This window comes from Ovis canadensis, chromosome 2 (assembly GCF_042477335.2).
Source record: "Ovis canadensis isolate MfBH-ARS-UI-01 breed Bighorn chromosome 2, ARS-UI_OviCan_v2, whole genome shotgun sequence".
Classification (NCBI taxonomy): Eukaryota; Metazoa; Chordata; class Mammalia; order Artiodactyla; family Bovidae; genus Ovis; species Ovis canadensis.
In genome coordinates this window covers 9,557,230-9,572,945 of record NC_091246.1, presented here as the reverse complement: position 1 = coordinate 9,572,945, position 15,716 = coordinate 9,557,230, and the positions used below count along the sequence as shown (strand labels likewise).

Below are 15,716 nucleotides of genomic sequence, written 5' to 3'. Positions count from 1 at the left end.
TGGGTGGGAAGTGGGCAGGAGGGTGGGAGGGAAAGATGGCACCAGCCTGTGCTCCCGTTGACGTTCACATTACAACATTATCAATGAAGCAGACTCTCAATATGCTCACCACTCGCTCACATCTCCGTTGATTCATCTGTCCATTCGTCCATTCATTCATGCCTCCATTTGTTACCCCCTCTCAGGCCCTCCTCCCTGCCTTCCCAAACCACACACCCACTAGACCCTGGGCACACCCATCCTGAGTGATGCTGGGGGTCGTGGTGTCAAAAAAGAATAAGAGATCATGGCTGTCCTCTAGGAACTCAGGTTACTCATCAGTGGGTTTGTTTGTTTGTTTAAACATAATCACAATAGTAAAGATGTTTATCAGTTTTCACAATCAATAGCCAGACAAAAAATAAAAGATAATTACATTTGCAAGTCCCCATTTGCAATGGGGCTTCCCTGGTAGCTCAGACAGTTAAGAGTCTGCCTGCAATTCAGGAGACTTGGGTTCGATCCCTGGGTTGGGAAGATCCCCTGGAGAAGGAAATGGCAACCCATTCAAGTATTCTTGCTGGGGAAATCCCATGGAGAGAGGAAGGAGCTACAGGAAGGAGCTGGCGAGCTACAGTCCATGGGGTCGCCAAGAGTTGGACACGACTGAGCAAGTAACTCTAACTCATGGGAACATGATTAACCTAACTATAAAATAATGACATACAATTTGGAGGGTCAAGCAGAGTGGTACTTATCAGTGTTTAAGACGATACTCTCTGTCCCGCTCCATTTCACAGATGGGGAAACTGAGGCATGGTGCGGCTAACATCTGCCACCGAGTAAATGGCAGAGCTCGGAACAGAGCCCATATCTTTGAGCTGCAGTCTGGGGCTCTGCTCAAACAGCATATGATAGGGTTTGGCTTTCCTGTCCAGCACTACTGCCAACCGAGACTGACCACATTCACATGACAGGGGGAGCCCCATTCACCCAGAAGCCCACGTGTGGTCTGGCCTCTAGGCCTCTGCCCTGGGTGGGGCCAGGCAGGGGCCCAGGTGTACCATTTCTCAGCTAGGGAGGGCTCTCCTGTGCCCACCTCTTGCCCTCCTGACAGGTCAAGTTCTCCAAGACTCCCACTGAATTAACTTTCTCCTTTTTCTCCTCTCTCGTGTCTCCTGACCCTAGGGAGATGAGGGACCCATGGGGCCACCAGGGGTCCCTGGCTTGGAGGTGAGTGTTGCTGGCCTGGGGGTGTGGGATTTGTTGGTACTGAGCCAGCTGTATGCAGGCGGGCATCATCTGGGTGGTGCTCTGGAGAGAAGTCGTCTATGAGAGCCTTGGGCCTGCCAAGGTGGGGGTGAGGACAGACCCCAGAAGAGAGAGACAGGAAGCAAGAAGCTGCTGTGCACCTACTGTGTGCAGGTGCATTGCGTCCATTTCCATTCATTTGATTCTCCCTTGAGAAAGGCACTGCCTTTCTTAGTATCATTCAAGGCCCTCAGGCTCAAAGAGCATAGCCCAGGCAACTTCCTGGTGATCCGGTGGTTAAGAATCCACCTTCTTATGGAGGGTATACGGGTTCCATCCCTGGTCAGGGAACTGAAATCCAAGATGCCAAGGGGCACCTAAGCCCGCACGCCACAACTAAGACCTGTCACAGCCATAAAAAAAAAAAAAAAGGTAAAAAACTTATCCCAGAATCTCACAGCCAGGAAGCCAGGATACCCTTCCTGGAATCTGAATCTGACTTCTCTCTACTGCTTCAAGTGGTCTTCCAGAAAGGTGTATGCCCAGCCACCTGCAGTCTCAATCTCATAAATTGGCAGTTTGTAGATATTTTTGGTCTTGGGACCTTTTGACATCCTTGGAAATGATTGAGGACCTTGAATGCTTTTCTTTACATGGGTTACATCTATTGACATGAGTACTTAAAACCAAGAAATTTTAAATGCTTTAAACAATTCACTCAAGATTAACAACCAACTCTTTTCATGTTAACAAAAATAATAGTTTTACCCCTCCTCCCAAAGCTATATTTTCCAAAACAAAAATCATCTAACGAAAAGAGTGGCATTGTTTTTACCATTTTTTGCAAATCTCTTTAATGTCTGGCTTAATAGGAGTCAGCTGGATTCTCCAGTCTGCCTCTGCGTTCCATCTGTGGATAAAACCACGTGCCATGTAGTCTCTGGAAAACTCCACTTGCATTCATGAAAATGAGTGACACGGGCAGATGACATCTTAATATTCTTATGAAAATAGTTTTGACCCTGTGAATTTCCTGTGAAAGGGTCTCAGGGTCCCCCAGAGGACCCCGGCACAACAGTTTGAGAACTACTGGCATAAACGCTCCATGCCCCTGTGTCCTTTATCTTCTGTTCCAGTCCCTTCCTTTTCCTCACTCCTTGAAAGCAGTTTTCATCGTTCCCATTAATAAACAAGCCAGCCTGGGAGGGGAGGCTTCCCAAGGTCACACAGCTGACCACTCTCCCTGGCTCCCCAAGGACAGCTGGCAGCCTGGTGACCTCGGGGCTCTGTGTCCCTGCCCCTCCTGGCTTCTTTCACTCACTCCTCCCTGTTGCAGGGTCAACCTGGCAGGAAGGGGTTTCCTGGAAGACCTGGCCCGGATGGCTTGAAGGTGAGGGCACCTGGAAGTGACGTGGCAGGAAGGGGGAGGAGGGAACACCTGGGGAGGAGAAGAGAGAGGGGGAGCCAACCGATGAGGCTCTAGGATGACCCCTGAATCCCTGACCTGTTGTGAAAAGCAGAGGAGATGGTCTCCGTTTATCACAAAGTGTGTATGAGTAACAGGAAAACGTGGACAGAATCTCAGTGTCCACCAGGGGACCAGTGTTCAAGTCATGGGGCACAGCGCAGCCACCAAAGACGGCGTGCTGGGAGGATTGACAAGACGGGAAGATGCCCGTGTGTTGCAGGGGTGGTGGTGGGCGCGTGGGAAGCAAGTCGCACGGTGGAATGGTGCAGCAGGAGCCCGTGGCCGGGGCTGGCTGAACCGCGTTCCTGAAGGCTCAGAGCAAAGGCTGGAACGTGGATGGGGGTTAGCTCTGGGTAGTGGGATTATCAGAGATTTCCATTTCCCTCTCTGGGCTTCTGTATTTTCCCCATCATCTCCCATAAATATGCATTTCACTTATTAACAGTTTTTTGGAAGTTATCAAAATGAAAAAGAACTGGCCCCAGTAGGAGATTATGTTCCTCAACACATGGGCAGCTTAATGCCTTTGCAGGGATTCCCTTTGAAGGCTGGATTTCCCTGGCCATCCCGGGCAGGGATCGCTGGGCCGAGTTGACAGCTGGGCAAACACACGGAGGGTTAGGGTGGAACTAGGGGGGCCAGGCCATCCAAGTGCCCTCCTGTCAGGAGAAATGGCCTCTGAGTCTGTGTCTGTCTGGCTCCTCTGGGGGTCTCAAGCCTGAGGTCTGGGGGCAGACTTGGAAGGGAGGCTAAGGTTTGAGCCGGGATAACTGTGAACCCCATCCATTTGTGAGCCCAACTCCTGGCCGGTCCTAGCCCACGTCCTGCCCTCTGAGGCCTGGGCCTTTCTCCCTCAGATACCAGCTGGGTTTCTGTGGTGGGAGTCGTGATGGGGCCCCGGGCAGATTTATCCCACGGCTCTGCTCGCCAGGGCAGCCATGGCTGTGGAAGGAGTGGGAGTCGCCCCAGCTTGGGGTAAAGCTGACAGGCAAGGTCTCGGAAGGCCACCCAGTGTGAGGGCTTGGGGACTTCTTAGGTGGTGCTAGTGGGAAAGAACCCGCCTGTCAGTGCAGGAGTCGTAAGAGACGAGGGTTTGATCCTTGGGAAGATCCCCTGGAGGAGGAAATGGCAAGCCCACTTCAGTATTCTTGCCTGGAGAACCCCATGGACAGAGGAGCCTGGTGGGCTACAGTCCATGGGGTCACAGTTGGACATGACGGACGTGACATAAGACACAGTGCACATGAGAGCTTGAAGGCAAATGAGTTCTGTTTTCCTTATTTATGAGTGGGGACGCCGAGCCCAGAGCAGAGACGAGACCATTCCGTGTCACTTGTGAGCTGGTGGCAGAGCTCTGAGAATCCAGTGCCCTGATTCCCCAGCTCCCTGCTCACCCTGGTGCAGCACAGGATCTCCATCCGTCAGACCCAAGTTCCAGCTCTAGCCCTACTTCCAGCTCGCTGTGTGACCTCAGCAGGTCACTTCACCTCTGTGAGCTTCAGTTTCCATCTCCCGCTGAATGCCGTGGGTTGATGGGGGTCCCAGATGAGATATAGACCCCATGCCAGGTAACCTGCCCAGGGCCTCTCCAAGGGAATAATGACTAGGATCATCCCTGAGGCCAGAGGAGGTTTTATCCCAGCGTCCCTTGTCCCTACCATTTGTTTGGAGTTTCCAAGGCCAGACTGCAGTTGAGTTTCTTGGTTCATCCCCACCAGAGGGGACTAAGGCCAGTCGACCTGGGTGTCTCCTGGGAGGCCTGGACTCCTGCCACCCATTCCCGAGTGACCCTCCTCTGTTTCTCTGCAGGGCGAGCCAGGCGATGCTGGACGGCCGGGGCCTGTGGGCGAGCAGGTGAGTCACCACCGTCTCAGACCCTACTGGCTCCCTTTACTGAGGGCTTAGCTGTGGGAAGCACATACATGGAGCTCATTCATCCCCAACCCCAGCTGGAGTGGTCAGGTTAGGGTTATCTAACCCTAAACGGCTCATCTCCCCGCTTCACTGACATGGACAAACTCTGGCTCTTAGGGAGGTGAGGTCACTGCCTGAGAAAGCCATGGATCTCAGTCCCCACGGTTCTTCCCCACAGCCTGACTCTGCAGATGTTCTGGGGGCACTCGCCCAAAAGACGTTACGTGACTTTGTTCCCAGAACGTGCAAAGTGGAAGAGCCCTTTCACAGTCACCACCCGTGCTCCATATAATGGGAGGGCCGGAAGAGTAGAGAAGCAGAGTCGCGTGCCAGGGGCTCTCGGTCCAGGCATCCCTAAATTATAAAGAAAACAAAACTCACATCAGTGGCTCTGGCTATGCTGGAAGTCAGGCCAGGGTCTGAAGCGGAGAGGAGGTTGCACGTGATCACTGAAAAGGAAGTTGGAGAAATATAACCTTCAGTGTTGAGGTCCAGGGCCCTTGGCACTAGAGGCTGATGAGTGGATGACCGGCCTTAGGCCCTGCTCTGCAGCCCGGCGCCTCCTGGAAGCATAAGCTCTGGGCTCGTAGGTCAGGTCAGAAGGTAGCAGTCTCATCCACTCCTTTAAAGAAGGACCCCATCCTCTGAACCCAGCCAGGGGCTGCCTCGAGCTGGAAGGGGAATGATGCTGGGGACCCAGAAGAATTTGTCTCTGCTGAGAATTTGACTCTGCTGAGAGTCACGCACATGAGGAGCTTCCTCACCAGGCCTGCAACATCTGTTGGGGGGAAGAAAGGAATTAAAGCAGGGGAGGACTGGATTTTTGAAACCTTTCCAGTGTCATTCGAGCGCATTCTGTGGGAAGCCCGGGAGTTTGGAAGGGCTGCCGCGGCCTGGATGTATTTCCTGATTGGAAAAAAAAAGGCAATACGTTCAGCAAATTTAATTTCATAGTTATGCTCATGGTAGGGCCCTTGGGAAATAGATACTTGGAATCCTAGGATGGCAGAGCACAAAGCTTCCTTTGAAATCCCTCTATCCTGGAGTCCTAACCTTTTATTTTGTTCCTTAGACCCCTTTGGCAGGCTGGAGAAGCTCATAGACCCCTTCTCAGAATTTGTTGTTCAGTCAGTAAGTTGTGTTCGACTCTGCAACTGCGTGGACTGCAGCACGCCAGGCTCCTCTGTCCTTCACTGTCTACCGGGGTTTGATCAGATTCATGTCTATTGAGTCCCCCGGTGGTGCTATCTAACCATCTCAGAGTAGAGAACTTCTTTAAATGCACAAAATACAAAACAAAAGACTACAAAGGAAATGAATTTTATTGAAATACAAATGTGAGATTATGTTACATTGTGATCTCCTCAAACATATGCTTCTTTATTCTGCCTTGAATAACGAGATCTAATGGCAGGTCCGCTAATGACCTCGATTTTGAAGTGGTGACCGGCCTCACTGATACACTGGGAGCTCTCTGCAGCAAGGACTGTGACGTGAAGTGTAAAGATCTGTGACCGTGACCGGTGCTGTGGATATGTTGCCTGCATGCCTTAAGCTCATGTTTGAGGGACGTGCTCAGCTTCAACTAGAGGCTGGCAAAAATGACAGTCGTAGTTTTTCCACTCAAGTTCATGGACCCCTGAAATGCATCCATGGAGCCTTACAGGGACCCCAGACCGAGAACCCCTGGATCCTCCTTGACCACACTAACAAGTCTGGGATTTAGGGAGGGGAATGGCTCAGTGGCTAAAGAATCCACCGGCCATACAGGAGATAACAGGAGAAGAGGGTTCAGTCCCTGGGTGTTAAAGATCCCCTGGAGGAGGAAATGGCAACCCACTCCAGTATTCTTGGAGAATCCCATGGACAGACGAGCCTGGAGGGCTACAGTCCAAAGGGTCACAAAGAGTCGGACGTGACTGAGTGACTAAGCAAGGACACACTCGCACACGCACACACGCAGAGGTTTAACTTAGATGACCAAGTAAGCAAGGAATGGGCAGGAGGAGTGGGAACCTGGCCTGGGGCGACCGCAGGCACACTTGTTCAGTAGAGACCTCAGCTAGCTGCCCAGTCAGCTGAGCAGGGAAGACAGAGACCTTTCTGAGTTGTGAGGCAGGCCCGGAGCCAAGCCTGCTGTTCCCTCAGCCCCTTCTCCATGTGGGAAGAAGCAGGCCTTTCCCGTTCATGGCAGAATCAGAGGATCCCTGGGAGGAGTAGAAGGACCTCCTTATCTGCTACATTTATCAGGCACCTGTTAGGGACCAGGCTGTGTGCCAAACACTTTCCATACCATCCCCAGCAGTTCCCTAGCAACCCTATGACAGTAGGTACTACTATCCCCATTTTGCAGGTGAGGAAGCCAAGGCTCTGAGAAGTTAAGTACTTAGACCGTGATCTCCCAGGGAGTGCCATCACAGTCAGAGCCCAGGTTGACACTCAGGCCTGCTGGATTCCCATGACCTGCCCTGAAGACACTAAAAGCCCTTGACCTTCTGAGTCCTTGCTGTTTCTTTAACAGAGTGCAGCCAGCCTACTGGGCCCTGTCCTAGGTGCTGGGTGCACAAAGATATTTACAAATCATGGGCCTTGCCTTTAAGAAGCTCTGTCCAGGGTGAAGCCAGGCATCTCAACACCTAAGCCTGAGATGTCTAGTCCAGCAGAGCATCCACGACTGTCTGGTTCCCAGCTGCATCCCCCAGCACCCAGCAGAAGGTCATGAGAGCAGGGAGGGAGGGAGAAAAACTCCCATAGTCGACAACAGGCCTTTATCTGTAGGCTGTGTGAGGACAGGCCGGCTTGCTCCCCAGCCCAGGGGACTCGGATCTCACCCAGGCAGTGTCTGCTGTAGGTGACAGTACCGCCCCCTGCCCCATGCCAGCCAAGAGGAGCCAGCTGTGCCCACAGCTCTCAGGGCTGCTGCTCCACCAGCCCCGCCAGGTGGAAGCCCTGGGCCTCAGGGGCAGGCTTCCCTGGACCAACCTCAGCTCCATGCGTGGGAGAGGATGCCAGGATGTTCTGGAACAGTGCTCCCGGTAGGGAGGGGGGCCTGTTCTGGGGTGGGGGCAGGGAATGGGGCACTTGCTGTATGGCCCTTATTCATTAGGATTTTGGTGGGGGGGGTGGGGGGCTTTTTATTTGAAGTTTATGACCTGCCTGCCTTTCAGGACCCAACAACTCATAAATTTAAAGTAGCTATGAAATTTCTGTTTCTCTGGGCCAGTCAGGCCGGGGCTTTTTAACAGAGCAGTTTTTATTCCCTTTACTCAGTGTCCTCTAAATGTCTGACTGCTCCCTTGTGGGGAGCTCAGGCCTCTGTCTTAACCCCGTGGCCTTTTAAAATAAATTAGAATAGGATGGGAGGGAAGTACCATTTATAGAGTGCCTACATGTGCCATGCATTATCACCAATACTCAGAACAACCCCGGGAGGAAGGGTAAACCATTTCTTGTAAGTTCCCTCACTCTGCACATGAGATTTAGAGGCTCTGCACTTTCCCCAGGGTCCACAGACCTAAAGGCTGAATGGTGATGACGTAGATAAAGTATCAGTTACAGGGCTCGGCCCTAAGTGACAGCTGTTGTTGTTACTATTGCTTTCACCTTGAAAGTAGGTTAAAGTGGTGGTTGCTCAGTCACGTCCAACTCTTTGCGGCCCCATGGACTGTAGCCCACCAGTCTCCTCTGTCCATGGACTTTTCCAGGCAAGAATACTGGAGTGGGTTGCCATTCCCTTCTCCAGGGCATCATCTTGACCCAGGGATCTAACCCATGTTTCCTGCATTGCAGGTGGATTCTTTACTGTCTGAGTCACTAGGGGACCCCCTATCACCTTGAACATGATCTAATTTTTTAAAATATAAATTTAATTTTTAAAGTAGGTTGTTGCAAAAGACAAATACTTGGTCATTTTCTCTGATTTATTAGCTGTGATCTCATACCTTGAACCTCATCCCTCTCGTCTCATACTTAAACCCTGAAGGGCCTCTGAACCCAGGGAACCAGGCCCCCCCACCATATGGTGATGGGGTTGAAGTACCAGTGAGACCTGTGCCCTGCTCGTGGCCACATGCGTTGGAGTGACAGGTGCATGGGCTTCGGGGCCACACAGTCAGCATTGCATTCTAGGCTGCAGCTGCAGGACGCACACAGTCCTGGTCTGAACTGACACTTTAAGACTGAGCCCCGCAGAGCTGACCCTTGGGAATCCGATGCCTTTTCTTCCCTCTAGTTGCCTGGCCAGCTTCACTGCCTAGTGAACAACTTCCAATCTGTTTCTGATCAGGTTTTAAGGTCTCATGTTTTTTCTGGATATGCTTTGGGGACAGGGAGCAGATTTTATGGGACCAATCCACTCATCCCTCGGTCTTCCCTAATTCTCCCAGAAACTCTTGGCTGCAAACCTGGGATCTTCGAAAACAACGTTTGCAACCCTTGTACCACACTAGACCTCCATCTGCTGGAATTTTCCTGAAGAGAGTGGGGTCTGGACTGACAATTGTCTGACTCCCTCCTCTAACTAAGCCCTTCATCTTTGCTGGGCGTGAGCGAGTTGCCTGCGCAGGGCAGCGAGCAAAGCCTACAGCCACCTAGAAGAGCCTTGGAACACAGGGGCCAGTTATCACCCAGTGAAGTTAAAAAGAGCAACAGGAACTACAGTGTGTGTGTGCCCTTTCAGAAATGAGAGGAAGCCTTTCACAAGACAGTAAAAGGGCCTCCACTTCCCAGATTTCAATCAGGTCTTTTGGCAGAGGCTGTTAGGGTGTTTCTATTCCAGCCAGCAGGTTTGTTTCTCTCTTTGAAACAACCCCAGAACCCCGAAAGATGGGGACAGATTTCTCACAAGCACCACTCTTCCCAGCACCGCTTAAGGACCTTGCCCCTGCTCCCCCGCTGACTCCCCCATCCCATCCCCTCCCCAAACGTGGCCGCCTCCCAGCTTCTGGCGAGGAAAGAATGTGTGGTGCTCCCAGGGATGCTGGCAGCAGCCCCACAGCTTGGCTCTGAAATCAGAACCATCTGGTGGAGTGAAGGAAGTCAGGACGGTGCCCACAGAGACAGCTCTCTCCTTGGTGGCAGCCCCACACCAGCTGGATCACCGGGCACGGGGCGGGAGACACGAGGAGACGACTCCAATGCCAGAGAGATTTGGGCCAGTTGTCTTTGAAACTCAGCGCATCCCTGAATTCACATTGCTTCCTTCTTTCTCTTGCTTTTGTACATGTTTCTTCTAGGGACTTCTGGGATTCATTGGTCTGGTCGGGGAGCCAGGAATCATGGGAGAAAAGGTAAGTCACATTGGAGGGAATATCTAAGCAAATAGAGCTTGTGTTTCAAAATGTTAAAAAGGTGAAGGGGCCAGTTGCCCTGGGGATTTCAGACCTCTCTCCCTGGCCTTTCCTCCTTTTGTTGGCCTTCCAGACCCTCAAAGAACCATTGTCACTTGTCCCAGCACTACCCTGCCCTCTGGCCAATACCCGCAAGTGCAGCCAGATGTCTGTGAGAGTTATCCCTGTGGTCTGGGCTGCTCACAGCTGTAAACTGACACTGCACGGGGCAGGCAACAGGGGGGGGCAGATTTACCTTTTAAAAAAGCATCCCAGTTCTTTAAGTTGCCTTATGAATGCCAGCAGGTGTGTTTTACAGACCAGGTAACCAAGGCTCCAGTGGAGGAGGTGACTTGCTCAAGGTCACCCAGATGGGAAGTGGCAGAGCTGGGATTCGAACCACATTAAGTGCCCATGGCCACACTTTGCTGGGCGTCTTGGCTTCTGATGACTCTGGGTGATGTGGCCATAGACCTCGGACAAGTCTTTGTCCCTCTGTAGTCCCCGGAGGGCACTCTGCACCTGTCCCCACAGAGCCGCCCACTGCCGTGACCTCCCTGAATTGCTGTCTCCATCACAGGGTGACCGGGGCATGATGGGACCCCCAGGCGCGCCCGGACCCAAGGGGTCGATGGTAAGGAGCAGTCTGCATCCCCTTGCCCTCTCCTGTCCCAGCTACAGTGACAGCTCTGCTGTCGTCTGCCTGCCTCTGGGAACCCCAGGCCTTCACAATGACCAGATCCTTCCTCCCGGGGTCCTGGCTGCTGCCCACATAGCCCTGGGCTGGGTCGGAGCTGGCCGAGGCAGGACTACACATGGAAGAGGAACCTTCCAGAACTGATTCCTCCTTGTTCATCTCTTTCTTGGTAGGGCCATCCTGGAACCCCAGGTGTGGTGGGAAACCCAGGAGAGCCTGGACCTCCGGTAAGCAAAGCCTTCGTGTTCGCTGAGCTCAGACTTCACTGTTGCGTCACAGTGGAGTCTAGGTCTCAATGCCAGGCAGACCTGGGTCAAATCCCAGCTTCCCACTATATTGCCAGAGTAGATCGTTGAACTTTTGTGTGCCTGAACTGTGCTTATCTGAAAAAATAGATAAAATAATCTTGGTCATGATAGTGTGAGCACGCAGGTGAGATGAAACCAGGCAGCTGATGTCCATTACATAGGGACAGTCATGCAGGGAGTGTCAGGGCCGTGAGCACTGCCGTTGCTCTCCTCATGCACTCGGGAAATTCCGTGTCACATGTCCGTTCCAGGAGGTGCCAGCAACAGGGCAGAAAGCTGTCCTTGCCCTTTAGGAGCTCGTCTTCTGGCTTGGGGAAAGAGAAGGTGGTAGATAAGCGACCACTGCTTTGGAGAAAGCAGGGGAGAAGATGGGAAATGCTGGGACAGATGGGCGGAGGGTCCAAGGATGCCAGGGTTCTGGGCTTCTCGTGATGACTGAAGTATCAGGGGTGTTGTTGAGGATCCCAAGGCAGGGAGGGGTGGCAGAGGCAGTGCTGGGTGCTGAGGGGGAATACAGAGCGCTAGTCCAGGGGCCGGAAGCCTGGTATAAGCGTCATCCAGAGATTGAGGTTCCGGGCACCAGGTGGCCCTGCCAGTCCTCTATAGCCTTTTTTTTTTTAATTTGGCCCTGCCAAGTCTTAGTTGTAGCCTGTGGGATCTTTAGTTGCCACGTGCACACTCTTGGTTGCGGCATGTGGGATCTAGTTTTCTGACCAGGGATTGACCCCAGGCCCCCTGCACTGGCAGCCACTGGGCCATGAGGAAAGTCTCCACAATCCTTTTGATGAGGGGAAAAGCTCATAGTGGAGAGCTAGGATCAAAAGCCAGCGCTCTGGGCTCTTGATGGCATGGTTTCCCCCTGTTTGTGAGAAGGAGGGAAAAAGTTACATCTGGCCTGGGGGTGGAGAGACTGGTTAGCAGACTGAGGCATCCATCTGAGGGTCCTAGCCCATCCAGCCCAAAGGCTGCTGGCCCACCTTCCTTCCCGGTGCTCAGAGGGCCCGAGGACCAGGGCCCAGCAGGTGCTCCTAGAGATGGTGTGCTTGGAGGTCAGGAGTGTGGGAGGTGCTCAGGGCAAGGCCGAATCAGAGAACAAGGATGCTGGGGCTCTATCATCAAATCCTAGCTGTGTCCCTGGGTCTGGACCTCCCTGAGCCTCAGTCTGCCCATCTGTCCAATGGGAGGAGGAAAGTCTGAGAAGAATTGATGGGACAAAAAAGAAGGCCAGAAGGAGATGAGAAAACAGCAGGGCCTTCAGCCCAGTGCAGAGAAGGAAGCAGCAGGCCTCCTCTGCATTCCCCACCTCCATGGCTCTCTGGCCCCTCCCCATCCCATTTCTTCAGTGCTCCCATCTGTTCAATGGGTTGGCTCTGACTTAGTGAGGTCAGACAGTGAGTTGCTGCCTTCAGATCCCAAGATTGCCACTGATCTTCCTCTGTTACACTGTGGGGCTGGACACTTGGGTCTCTTTGGACACCCAGCTGCCCCCAGTGCCCCTGAGGAAGTATGATGGCATGGAAGTCCAGAAAGCTTTAGAATTGGACACTTTGAGTCAAATCCTGTCTCCCTCTTTGTTAGCTGTGCGATTGTTGGCAACATTTATAGCATCTCTGAGCCTCAGTTTCCCCATCTGTGAGTCGGCATATTACCACCTTCATGATGAGACTGTTGTGAGACATAAATGATACCACACACGATGTAATGTTTAGCAAACTACCTGCGTATAGCAAGTGCTTAATGAATGGGAACAATAGTAATTACTATCCCTGTTTGTTAGATATGATAATTTCTACTATTATTAGTAAGACTATTACTATGAAACTGACATTTCTGATAATACTGTCCATAGCTGATTGGCATTTTTCACTTTTCCAATCTCTGTAACATCCATGTTCTACCGTTCACTGAGGTCAGCCAGGGTTACTACCTCTATTACTTGGAGGGAGAGTAGTCAGACCCTGGGTCCCTCAGTTTCTGACCTCTTCCCCCTTTGAGAGAGCTGACAGCAACCTTTTACTGAGGACCTCCAAGTCATTTCATCTTCCTAGCAACTATAGGAGGCAAAAACTCTCTTATACCCATTTTATAGATGATGAAACTGAGGCCCAGAGAGTGTAAGCCACTTGCAAAAGGTCACAAAATTAGTAAGTGGCAGAGTCAGGATTTGAACCTAGTTCTCGTGTGGAACAGTCTGCTCTTTTAAGCACCCTACTGCCTCTGAGTTAAGACTTGGCTCCTGAAATTTCCCAGTGACGCAATTGCATGCCTTCTGCAGTCTGGGATCCCTCTATAACATAGTCTGTGCTTCTCACCCAGTCTTCATGTTCTTCATCATCCAGAAGTCTGATCTCTCTTTTTATGGGGCCAAGCCTGGGTCCACACCCTGCTTGCTCTGCTGACAAGGGGTCAGGTTGGCATCCAGCCCCTCACCTTGGCTCTTTAGCAGTTGGGTCTGCACCCCTCAAGGCCTAGGAAAGAGAGCAGAAAGAAGAGTTTTTCCTGAGGCCCCCAAACTGAGCTGGGCCTCTCCCTGGTATTCAGCGTGGGGGATGAGGCCACCTCTTCTTGGAAAGGGAGCACGCCCAGTCCAAGAATCGCTGCTTGAGCTGGGAGGCTCTTGCAGCTGTTGGAGTGGTCCTTGGCATGCGTGGGGTGAAGAGGCAGCCTGACAGCCTGGCACGTGCAGCTGGGGCTGGGGACGGGGAGGAACCAAGCAGCGAGGTGGCCTGTTTCCTCTGCTCACCTTCCATCCCTCCCTTCCTATCCTGTCTTCTCCAATCCTTCCCGAAATCCTTGTCATCGGCCTGCTCTGGGCCAGGTATTGGGAATTCCAGGAACAAGGCCAGCTCTGTGTTTTCTTTTCCTCCCTCCCTGTCTCTTCTTGTCATCCCTTCATCAAGACGAGATAACCCAGGCCTCCTCCCTGGGCCAGACCCTGCTCCCTCCTTTATGCCTCCCCCACCCTCTTCTCCTCTGTTCAGCCTCTCCCCTCCGCCCCTCCCAGCTCCATGCCTGCTTCCTGTTCACCCTCCCTCACCACAGGGCCCTGGTCTGGCTCTGCCCCCTCTTGCCCCTTGCCTTCTGGCTCTTTCTGCCCTCTTCAGAGGCTTCTGGATGCTTTCAGGTAGTATTCCAGGTCAGGGCAGGAAACAGGACTTGGGACTGTTTCATATGCTTCTGACTGATGGAGAGAGAAAGAGTGAAGTGGGCGTTGGAGGAGGCTTTGGTCAAGAATGTCTTCCTAGCTTCTGGTTATTGATTTTGAGATAAAGAAGGAAGTGGCTTGTCCATCCAGGATGCCTTCTCCCGGCTACTGGGTTCCCAGGCACTGACTCCTGCTCAAGGTGGCAGCTCCTTGACTGATTCTCTGGGTGGGGGCGGGGGTGGTGGTGGGTGCGACAGACCTTCCTTCCCACTGGGCTAAGTGCTTAGTGTTTCTTTCTGGAATTGCTGGGCTCAGGAGGGGCCACTCCCGAGCAGTGCCTGTCTGAAGTTGCAAGCCTGGCCTTCCGTGTTATCCCCCAGTGTTAATTTCTCTGTTGTGTCCAACTCTTTGTGACCCCATGGACTGTAGCCCTCCAGGCTCCTCTGTTCATGGGATTCTCCAGGCAAGAATACTAGAGTAGGTTGCCATTCCCTTCTCCAGGGGAATCTTCCCAACCCAGGGATTGAACCCAAGTCTCCTGCATTGCAGGCAGATTCTTCCGTGTTATACTTGCTTCCGAAAAGGGGCTTCTCCAGACTCTTTCTCCTCCCACAGGGTCCTCCAGGATCTCGAGGCCCACCGGGCATGAGGGGAGCAAAGGGACGCCGGGTAAGTGGGGGCCAGCCCCCTGGGGCAGATGCTGGCAGGGGCCACCTGCTTGGAGAGATCCCTCCTGATCCTTCCCCCGCCCACCCCAGACCTGAGATCTATGCCTTTCGGAGCCCCAGCCAGGGTTCCGGGCTCCTGCTGGGTGTGACTCTCAGTGTGGGAACCCCACTCATCTTTCGCAGCCCATTTCTGAGTACCAGGCCTTGCCATCCAGTAGGCACATCGGGGCTCTGTGGCACCAGTGCTTTGTCTGTTCTTGTATCTGTTCATGCATTCATTTGCCTGCAATTAGGCACCTCCTAGGGGCCAGCCATTGTTAGAGGTTCTGTAGATATCATGAGAATAGCACCCGCAGGACCCCTGCTTGGCTTTGTGGCTCCATCAAGGCCAAATAGACAGTAAAGGGTCATTAACACATTGATGGCAGCCTGGGAGCCTGGGGGAGGCATCTCACCTGGCCAGGGTACCAGGGAACACTTCAAGCAGAGGCAGATGCTTGAACGGATGCCAGGTTCCAGAAAGAAAGGAATCCCTACGGTGAGCTGGAGTGGCATGTTTAGGAATCCCCATTCAATAGAGGAGCCAGGGAGAGGAATGAAACCAAGAATTAGAAGGCATCAAACACCACAGCTAGACCTATGGGCAGTGCGTCAAGGGTAGTGGGGAGCCACAGAAGGTTTTACACAGGGCTGGCCTGAACAAGGTAGCCAGAGGTGGTCACTAATACTTACTCTGTGCTGAACACTATCTATCACATGCCTTGACCTAGTTAATCATCAACACGACCCTATAATTAAGAAGAGATGCTAGTCTTACTTCTCATCGTTCCGAAAAGGAAAGTAAGGCTCAGAGAGGTTGAGTGACTTGCCTTAGGTTGCACAGCTAGAAAGTGGCAGGACTGTGTTTTGAACCCAGGGAATCTGACTCTTTTGGAGGCAGGGAGGGCTGATGGGGTGGT

The 15,716-nt window shown here is 52.6% G+C and overlaps 1 protein-coding gene across 4 annotated transcripts in view; it reads left to right on the top strand.

Annotated features, from left to right (window-relative positions):
- The window catches only part of COL27A1 (collagen type XXVII alpha 1 chain), a 151,306-nt gene that overhangs the window by 84,697 nt on the left and 50,893 nt on the right, over positions 1-15,716 (top strand). For all 4 annotated transcript variants that reach the window (XM_069573854.1, XM_069573855.1, XM_069573853.1 and 1 more), the window contains 7 exons: positions 1,168-1,212; positions 2,567-2,620; positions 4,508-4,552; positions 9,847-9,900; positions 10,520-10,573; positions 10,810-10,863; positions 14,705-14,758. In XM_069573854.1, coding sequence (XP_069429955.1) covers positions 1,168-1,212; positions 2,567-2,620; positions 4,508-4,552; positions 9,847-9,900; positions 10,520-10,573; positions 10,810-10,863; positions 14,705-14,758 — 360 coding nt within the window. The remainder of the gene's footprint in view (positions 1-1,167; positions 1,213-2,566; positions 2,621-4,507; positions 4,553-9,846; positions 9,901-10,519; positions 10,574-10,809; positions 10,864-14,704; positions 14,759-15,716) is intronic.